The sequence below is a fragment of the Corvus brachyrhynchos genome, unplaced genomic scaffold (assembly GCF_000691975.1).
Source record: "Corvus brachyrhynchos isolate BGI_N302 unplaced genomic scaffold, ASM69197v1 scaffold216, whole genome shotgun sequence".
Classification (NCBI taxonomy): Eukaryota; Metazoa; Chordata; class Aves; order Passeriformes; family Corvidae; genus Corvus; species Corvus brachyrhynchos.
The window spans coordinates 346,031-356,366 of NW_008238443.1; the positions used below are offsets into that span (position 1 = coordinate 346,031).

The window sequence follows — 10,336 nt, forward strand, 5'->3', positions numbered from 1 at the left end:
CCAGCAGGGAAGTGGAAACCTCCAGGGATCGAGGCGATGTTTCTGTGCTTGCTCCGGGGATGTGCCTGTACGTGGTGATGAGCTGGAGGACAAGTGGCCGGAGCCTGGCCGGGCCTCAAGAAACGGCCCTTCCCTGAGGGAAGATAAGTGGAACTCTTAAGGGAACGGGGAAAAGCCAGCCAGCTTCTGTCCTGTGCTTGGTGCCACCCAAAGGAGCCCCCGCCCGAGGTAGAAGCGTGGCCAGAATCTCTCTGGTCTGAAGTCCGGGCAAGGAGCTGAGGACTGGGCACACTGAAATGCCATCTGTGCCTGCTGTCCTGCAGGGAGGGCAGAGAGTGGAGGTGGGATCAGCTTTTCTTATCTAACGCCCTCTCCTCTTTGACTATCACACTGAGGTAACTGCTATTAATCCCAGTGCTTTACGGGTCACCTTGTGCTACCTGGCAGCTCTCCCGAAGGGCACGAGGAGCACCTAAGAAACCCAATGGCCGAAGTTGCTGACGTTACAATCAAAGGCTGTTGAGGAGATCTGCAGTTGTGCTGCGATGCAGCAGAACATGAAACTATGCTGATGTACACTACAGGTTCCTGGGCTGGCTTCTCTCCTGCAGTCGCTGAGAAAATCATTTATGTACAACCATAAATATAAAGGCAACCATGAAGGCACATCAGGTTCAGCAAGCATTTGCAAGCACAAAAGCCAGGAGAAACACCCTCCTGCACATGTGAAATTTGCTGCTTTCTTGTCTGTCCAACAAGGGCATTACTAATTATACCACAGATTATTTTTCAGCTCCTGCATTTACCTCCTGTTCTCCCCTTGGGGCTCAAGCAGACCACCAGTATCCCCCAGAACCAGGGCATGCCATTCACCACGCCCTCCTGTGCAGGATAAATGCTCTGGTTCATCCGGTGCAGGGGGAGGGGCGGAAGCAGGTGTATTCCTCAGGCAGAAGTGGTGAATAGAGAGAAGTCAGTAGTTTAACAGTAGTAGAGTCTCTTCAAAGAGGAATGCTTTTTATCAGCATGACTAAACATTTTTCTTTCAAACAGAGGTTTGAATCACAGTACTCTGGTTGTTGCCTTGTACAGTTTTCCATTTTGATTGTTACATAGACCTGTCCCAACTGGAAATTTACAGCCTTGTCATCAACAGCCTTTGTTCACAATTCTTCTATTTCCTTATTCCTGTGCTTTATTCTCCACAGTCATAAACAAACAACAGTAAAGCTACAACATCTGCAGTGTTAGCAGCCATCACCACATCTGTTTCCTTTTCTGTCCATCTCCCCCATAGATCCTTCCCATGTCATTGTGAAGATAACAAAAAAGATTTATTAATGATTCTATGATCAAGTGATATTTAATCAATTATTTAATGTAAATAAATTGCAAATGGTGATTAAGGAATAACTGAATGATAACAGTGTTTAACAATGATTTAACAATAATTAATAATTAAGCTGTAATGAAATGGTAATTGAACCATGTTTTAGTTGATGATCTCAACAACGATTTAAACCATTATTAGACTCTGCTACTTACTCCACTTCTAAACCTAAACCTATAGCTGGATATATAAATGTCATGAACATATAATATACATTTAGGTTTAATGCAAAATGTGTTACCTCACTATAGACATCGGGTGCTGGGTAAGGGGATCTCAGCCTCCAGGAGTGTCCCTGAGCAATGTCCCTGCTCACGGGGAGATCTCCGCCAGGCCATACAGGAGAGCTCTGTGGGCTCACAGGGGCCACAGGAATCTCCAGCCCACGGTGACCGAGTTGTAGCCAACACTTCTTTGGTGAAGGTGCAGGGGTGCAGCTGTAGCAGCTCCAGTTTTGTCTAATCCCAGCTCGGGCTGGTACCTTTAGCTCCTGTGAGGCATGGCCTAGACACCTGAATTCCTGGAAAGACAGGCCTGGCACAGTCACAGAATGGGTCAGCGTGGAAGGCACCACAGTGGGTCATCTGGTCCCACCTCCCTGCTTCCGCAGGGTCATTCGAGGGCCCATTGCACAGGATTGTGTCCAGGTTCTGGAATATCTCCAGTGAGGGGGACTCCACAGCCTGTCTGGGCAGTCTGTTCAGTGCTTGGTCACTGCACGGGGGAGAAGTTCTTCCTCATCTTCAGGTGGAGCTTCCCAGGCATCAGTTCCTGCCTGATCCTCTTGTCCCACTGCTGGGCCCCACATGGGTCCATCCCCCGACCTCTCCCTGCAGACACTGACAGACATGGATCAGGTCCCCTCTCAGCCATCTCCTCTCGAGGCTGGGCAGCCCCAGTTCCCTCAGCCGTTCCTCATAGGAGAGATGCTCCAATCCCTTCACCATCTTCTGGAGCACAGGTAGTTTTTTGCCAACCTTTCCAGTCCAAGGGAAGGGCGTTTGAAATCTGGCAAACCAACAAATGGTTGCAGGACTGGTGCCACAGCCAGGGGTCCAGCTTGGACCAGAGGATGTACTTGGAGAAACCTGTTGGGACTGCTGGGGTTCTTCTCACACAGAGGAGTAATTTCAGTGACAGGCTTGCCAAGTTGGTGAGGGCCTTAATTTAAAGTTGCTGGAGGAGGAGAACATCAGCCCATCCCAATCCTTTGAGCTAGCAAGAGATGCCCAGAAGATGGGGAGGGATCACAGGTCAGCAGGAGACCTGAATGGCAGCACAAAGGAATTCCAGCCACTCCAGCCACTACTTTGCCTTCATCAGAGTGCAACATACCTGCCTCTGTGTAAAGGCATGGGGAATGAACAGGGGGAGCTGGAGTCGCAGGCACACCTGCAGGGCTGCCAACTTCTTGGCATCATGGCAATGTGCTGGGCTGGCTCCTGTGACTGCAGTGGTGGAATGGAAGGATACGGAATCTTTAGCAAGGGCAGGTGGGGGAGATGAGGAGGGGTCACCCTCTATGTCAGTGACCAGCTGGAGTGAATGCAGCTCTGCCCAGGGATGGATGAGGAGCTGTCCAAGAGATGATGGGTCAGGATTAAGAGAGGATAGGGACAGGTGACCTTATTGCGGGGGTCTGCCACAGGCCACCCCACCAGGAGGACCGAGTGGATGGGTCCCTCTACAGACAGATAGGAGCAACCTCGTGATCACAAGCCCTGGTTCTCTTGGGGCACCTCAACCACCTGCCACACCTACCAAAATCACAGAGAGCTCCTCACAAAATTCATTGCCTTAAGTCTCTGTGTTTAGCTATTACCTTGCAGAACTCTTCTCCAGGCTGCTCTCCACTCCCACTTCATGTGATCTACCTGACTGCTTGGTAGCAACAGAGGGAGCATTGCTTTCCCGTGGGATTGCCCTGCAGGGAGGCAGCCAGGTGAAATGGGCTCTGTTCAAGTTCATGTGGCAGAGGAAAATTAATACACATGAGAAACAGGACAGAAGTTGGGGAAGTAACTGTAATTAATACATATTGAGTTCACAGCCTCTTTCACTGGTGGCAGTCTTATCCTCTTAGTTCGAATGAAATGGGGAAAGTATCATTCAGCTGCCACATCCATGTCCCTCCTTTCTTAATTCCGTAGCTTTCAAACTGTGCCTCATGGATTTCTAGGGATTTATGAACAACCTGTAAAAGTTAACAACAGTCCAATGAGAATAGCCATCCAGATTATCACTAAATTGACATTCAAGGTTTAATTCTGCAGTTTCTGGTGTTACCTAACTGAACAAGGTTACACCCTGCAATAGTGCTCTTTACTCTACTATTGGAATTTACTCTTCCAATAGTGCTTAAATTCCATCTCCTTGGACAGAAAAGGTCTGCATGTTCACTGACAGGCCCTGAGGAATGGCAGATCAAAACAGACAGCAGTGCCTTCAATTTCTATCTCATGCACCACATAACTTTTGCAAAGGGCCAGGTCCTCTGCCCCTCTCTAGCCACTTCTCCCACACTTCAAGCTGTCATTAATCTGTTAACTGCAGCAGTATTACACCTTTAGTACACAGATCATAAGAAACAAAAGTTCTAAGGGAGCTGAGAGATTAAGTGCAGCATCCCTGATCTTTGTCTGGCTTATTTTATCTGATAAGAGATAGATGGCACTCATCATCTACAAACAACATAATGACAATTGCTTTCAGCAGTGCTTGAGGTGAGAGATATATTTGGTACCTGCCAGTAAAATACAAAGAACAACTACTGGTCTCTTACCATTAAGGTTCCTCTGAATAAAAAAAGCAGCCTGCAAAGCTTTTTTATTGACACAACTGGTGGGGACCCCAGAAGGGACTTCTACATTAGTAGAGCAGGGCCCATTAGAACCCTATAGAGCATTCATCGATCGCCTGACACAAGCCTTGGAAAGGCAGTGTGAGGATGATGGAGCCCGAGCACTTCGCAACCTTGCATATGCAAATGCCAGTGAAGAATGTAGAAAAGTCATTCGAAGTCTTACCTGAACAGGAGCCTACCCTACCACAAATGATAGAAGCCTGCAGTGAGGATGATGGAGCCCGAGCACTTCGCAACCTTGCATATGCAAATGCCAGTGAAGAATGTAGAAAAGTCATTCGAAGTCTACCTGAACAGGAGCCTACCCTACCACAAATGATAGAAGCCTGCAGCAAAATTGGCAGCCCTCAACAAATAGCTACCATACAAGCAACTACCTTGGGAAAGTCACTTGAAAAAGCTCTCCAAAGTCAGTCAGAAGTAATAGACCAAAGATTTGCAAAAACCCTTGATGCCTCAGTTTAACAATTCAGCAGAGCAGTAAGTTAAGCAAGAGGAGATGGGCAAAATTTAGCAGCACAGCTCTTGCTGGGATGGTTTGTGTTTTCTAGAGAGCCCCACTCCCAGTTTGGCACCGAAGTGCAGTGGTCAGATCCGTGGATGCTTGGCTTCTACTGGACACTGCTGTTGTCAAGGCGGGCCCGACACATTGCAGAAATATTATCTGGCACCTGACCTACTAAAAGCTGTCTGAAAACAAGAGGAATTGCAGATGAGAAAAGCTGGCCATCTGGCCCAGTAATAGGGATCAGCTCTTGGCAGAGACCTCAGGTTTCCGAATTTGAGGATATCTGTACATTCTTGTCAGCATGTATGTTACAGGAGGAGATCTCTATGGCTCCTTGGGAAGCCTCCATCGGCTTCCTCAGATTCGAGCAGGATGTTTGTCACAGTATGACAAAGGCCTTGTCTCTGCAGAGAGGGTTCATCAGCAGAGGAGCTGGTCCTGAGCTGGCAGCTCATCTGCATGGTGTTAGGCTGGGACATAGAAAAGCTTTTCACACAAAGGTTTCAGCTTGGGGTGCTGCTATAGGATCAACACACAAGTGAAAGGTACCACTCATGTGAGCACCATTACTCCCACCACTGCTGTGGCCCAGCCGGGGACTGTGACAGCCCATGACATTTTCCAAGAGCCTGCCTTTGTTTCTCAGAGATGATTCTATGGCTCTGACCACATGAACTTCATCCAGCTGTTTTTATGTTAGGAAAGAAATGGCTTTTCCCACTGACCTGGAAGATCTGTAGATAGGCAAAAAGGAATCATTTAATATTGTAATAGTACAGGAACACTTGTGTCCTTATCTCATGGAGCAGGAAGTAGAAGGCAGATGCTCTCTCTTACATTAGCTATCCAGGAACCTAAAATTTTTCAGTGTTGAAACATGCAGGAAACTTTGTTCCAGGAACACCTCTCTGTGGAGAGGAGTTTGGAACGACAGAAAATCAGCTTTCTCTCTTAAAGCACAAGCACAGCAGACAGTGCTCTGCACCCCAAAGAGTACATTACTAATTCTTCTACTCTTCCTCAGTGTGCGAAGAGGTGACCTTTCCTGAACAGTGTAATTCAGCCAAGTAATTAGGGGACTGATGAAGATGTGATACAGATTTGGAATCAGGTGTTTCTGGAAGGAATCTTCATCATGAGTATCTAAGAAAAAAAACAAGCCAAACCTACAGCTTTACATCACCACAGCTTCTAGTTGTGTTTAAGCAATAGCTCAGTTCTACATAGAGTATGTATAAATCTGCCCTCCACTGCAAGAATTTATATGGTTGCAAAGTAGTTACTATTCAGTTTAATAAAGTGGGGGTTTTAAAGGCACTATAAAATCCAAATCTGATTCTTGCTTTTCTCATCATACTTCATTTTTTTTTTTTTTCTGTCTGAAATGCCACTTACCTGAAGAACAAACAAGATGATTTTCCCCCTAGGAAGGGAAAAAAGTTAAAATGATAGTACAAACAGCTTCTGAAGAACAGAGTCTCTTACCTGAAGTCAGAACCATCCTAATGGCTAGAAAACAGCCTGAGCAGAAACTCTGGATTCAAATCCTGCAGATAAGAGCAAGCTTCACCTCTGTAGAAGAAAATTTTTACCTATATCTTGAACTATCAGGTTCCCAGTGATACAGACAAAAGGTGGGAAGGAGGTCAGTCTGTTCCCTCTCTTCTAGATTCTTCAGCTTGTTTTTTACATTAATGACAGTATTTGACCTACTTTGATACATGCATGACCATTTTTAGCCTCTGTGGTTATTTCACTGCCCACTGAAAACAGCCTCTTCCTCTGCAAATAGAGTGACAGAGTGTGGCTGTCAATGGGAGTGTGAACATCTCAGGCAGCAGAGGAAGATGTGAAGAGAAGCAGTAGTGTCTATGTGGGATCACTGTTTCCTTGAGGCTCCCTGAGTTGCAGAGCCAGAATAAGAGCTCTAAGATCTTGAATTCTGTTACTCGTGAAGTGAAGCTGGGGTTAAGTCATAACGTTTGGAACTACGACACAGTGACCTGCATGGGTGCCTTCCAGTCCTGTGTGCTTTTCCAGGGGAAGCTGGAGCCAGGAGGTACCTCCAGAGAGGGTGGTGCCCACATGCACCTCACCGACCCTGCCCTGAGCCGGGAGCTGGGACACCAGCAGGTGGAGTCCCCGCACCACTTTCCAAGCACTGTCAGCCTTTGGGACTCAGTGCGAGTCCACCTGCAGGGACGTGGGACATGACCCTTGAACAACACGGGTTGCAGAAGGGCAAGACGTCAAGTGAGAACTTGTTTGATTCATCTCATGAGGTTGTGGCCCTCCCAGCTCTGCTGGCCAGCGGGGAGGACAGGACACTTGGTTTTTTCCTCTTCAGTAGACAATGGTGTGAGGGAAGGAGGCCTCTCCTTGGGTGAGCATTATCATCACAGAATCACAGGATGGTTTGGGTTGGAAGGGACCTTAAAGACCAGCTAGTTCCAACCTCCCTGCCAGATGCCACTTACTAGACCAGGTTACTCCAAGAATTATTAATGAAGAAATGCTCAAAGAATTATTATTAGTGCTTTCATGTATATCCCAAGAGCTCACTGCCAGCTCATAGGTTTTGTAGCTCAGAGCTTCAGCATAGCTGGCAGAGGAAAGTAAACTTCTTTACTCCCTGAGAACTAAAGCACCTTCTGGTTTTCCTTCATCTCCTTTTCCCCACTGTGGTCCTCACTTTCAAGTTTGGAGGCTGGCTCAGATACAGTGCCCACAATGATGCTCGTATCAAGACAAGGCTCAACAGCATGAGCTGTAGAATATGATTCTGCATTTTTGTGTTCTCTTAATGCTTGTGACAGGTTAGCTGGAAAGGCCAAGATTTTGTACGAATAAATGCATTTAAATGCCAGATCTTTGCATCTGATGGATTTCAGGTCTTCACATCGTGAATCCTCAGGACTTGGATCTAGCAGCTGAAGTGCAGCCATCACCTTTAAGGCCTTTACAAGGTTCACTGATGCAATTCAATGCAGTGTTTGTGAAACGGGATTGTGTAACCAGAAAGAAAAAGAAAGCTATAAGGGAAGAAACTGAAGATTCTAATTCATCAGCCTGTAAATCTGTTCTCTGTTTAATTACTCTAAATCTTGTCTTGAGCCCTAAGAAAGCACAACACTGATGCCACTGTCTCTCTGAGGATGGTTTGAGATCTCACAGCATGAACTGCCTGTTCTCTAACAAATATTTGGAATAACTCTGGTATCTTTTGCATTAATCTTGTTAAAAGGCGTTTCACAGACGGTTGTCACATTCCCATATGGAAATGGGAATAAGTTCTCCTAATGGTAAAAACAGCAAATCTGTGACCACTCTAAAGAAAGCAGTTTTGAAGTATCCCCAGAGCCAGACCCTGCTCTGTGTCCTCAAAATCTTTTCTTGTACAAGATCCATTTTTCTGAGACAGAGGAGGAAAGCCATGATTTTTTTCCATCCACCCAACTTTGCTTAGGCTTCAGATGACAGTGTAGAAAAGGACAAAGAATAACATTTTGGTCTGGAACCACCATTTGATGATCAGAACTTGATGAAGGCAGAAGGTTAAGAATTGGAGAAACTGTGCACTGAACACCCAGTGCACATTCAGTTACCTCAGTGAGGGGAACATGAGTAACTCAGTTCTTAGGGAGAGGGAATAGGAAACTAAAGGGAAAACGAAACAGCAGATTTAAAAGTGAGACTACTGACATAAGAGAATTCATCTGAACAGTCTAACTGCCCAGATTTTGGGTAAACTTCTGTCACCCAGGCTGTGAGGTGTTCAGGGTAGCCAGAGAAGCAGATATGGCAAAATCTAACTTTTGTGGAAGTGAGTATTTGCTTAAAGTGAATGTGTACACAAAAAATATTACATATTTATATGAATACTTCAGTTTAAAATTCAAGGCATATACTTCCAAATTGCATACTTTTACATAAGAAATATGAGTCAATGGGTAAATTACAACATGTTAATGTTGCCGTGCCCATGTATTTCACAGGGTCTAGCAAGGACAAGACATCGGAGAGAAAAAGACAGACACACACATTACCCTTAGCATACACAGGCCCTCAGTGAAGTAAATTGGTGTCTTTGTTATCTGGCTTCAGGCTCTGGGGAAGAGTGTGGAAAAACACACATTTGCAAGTGTGCGAGCAGCAGGAGGGAAGCATGTGTGACTCCAAAGAGGTAAAAGTTTGTCTCTCAAATATGTGCTAGACTAAGATACAAGAGATCTGGCTTTGCTTCTTGGCTGTGATCTAAACATTGCTATGGCACTGTGACCAGACAGTGGTACCTGAGTTCTGTGCCTTAAAAAGAAAGGGATTTCCACACATCCTGCATCCACCTGGCCTGTTGTTACGTTTGAAGCACAGTAACAAACACACAAAGTCCTTTCCAACTCAGATCAGAGCTCCTACTTGCTGAAAAGGCCTTAGGGGCACTTTACTGGAAACTAAATTTGTCTCATCTATTCTCAGCCTCCCAGGACTTTTCAGTGATGCCTCCACCCCAAGGGACTCCACAGGGGCCTTGTATTTTAGCTTACTCAGTGACTAGCCCCCCGCTTTCAATTTTCTCTGTCAGTAGCTATTTCAGTAACCATCCTTTTTCCTTCCGTTCTAGGCTTGGACAACTTGTGCAGGTTTGGCAGCAATGGCCTCAGTGATAACCCTGCAGTCCAGGGCGAAGGATGCATTGGAAGTGAAGGATTGAAGGCATGAAGGATGCAGGAGTGCCCTCCTTCTGCAGGAGTTATGTTACCCCAAGCCTGGCAGCTCTGGGGGAAGTGGTGCCGTTGGTCCAGCCCTTTCATCCATCTTCTCACCCTGACTGTGGTGACTTTTGGTGTGCTGGCACCTTTGATCTGCCACCGGCTCCTCCACTCTTACTTCTACCTGCGGCGCTGGCACCTGAACCCCATGAGCCAGGAGTTCCTGGAGCAGAACCAGCAGGAGGGCCAGGATGCCCTCCGTTACTTTGAGAAGATGCAGATGCCAAACGCCTCCGAGGCCTCTGGCAGTGACGCCTTCCAGCCCTTGCTGCTGATCACCATTATCACTGTGCAGAGGCGGAATGATTTCCACTACGTCTTGCAAGTGGTCTCCCAGTTCCACCGCCTCCTCCAGAAATGTGGTGCGCGTTGCCAGAGCCACCGCATGCTCCTCTGTAACGTGGAGTCAGACCCCAGCAGCCATCAGGATGTCAGGCTGCTGAGCAGCTTCTTTCCTATGGTCAGTCGTGACAGAGCTGGAGAGAACCCTGACCCCAGCCTGAACCAGTTCGAGAAGGAGAAGCAGGACTACGTCTTCTGCCTCGAGCAGTCGCTGTTGGTGTACAGCCCAGAGTACATCCTCCTCGTGGAAGATGATGCCGTGCCAGAGGAGGAGATATTTTCTGTCTTGCAGCACCTCTTCTCGGCCCGGTTCTCCAAGCCCTACCTCAGAGACGCTCTCTACTTCAAGCTGTACCATCCCGAGAGGCTCCAGCGCTACTTCAACCCCGAGCCCATGAGGATCCTGGAATGGCTGGGCCTGGGCATGTTCCTGGGGCCGGTGCTGACCTGTGCATACTGCCGGG

General features: G+C 47.0%; 1 protein-coding gene across 1 annotated transcript in view; it reads left to right on the forward strand.

The window, feature by feature from the left end:
* Positions 1–10,336, forward strand: part of TMEM246 (transmembrane protein 246) — a 14,763-nt gene that overhangs the window by 548 nt on the left and 3,879 nt on the right. The window contains exon 2 of the mRNA XM_017736641.1: positions 9,383–10,330. Coding sequence (XP_017592130.1) covers positions 9,484–10,330 — 847 coding nt within the window. The 5' untranslated portion in view covers positions 9,383–9,483. The remainder of the gene's footprint in view (positions 1–9,382; positions 10,331–10,336) is intronic.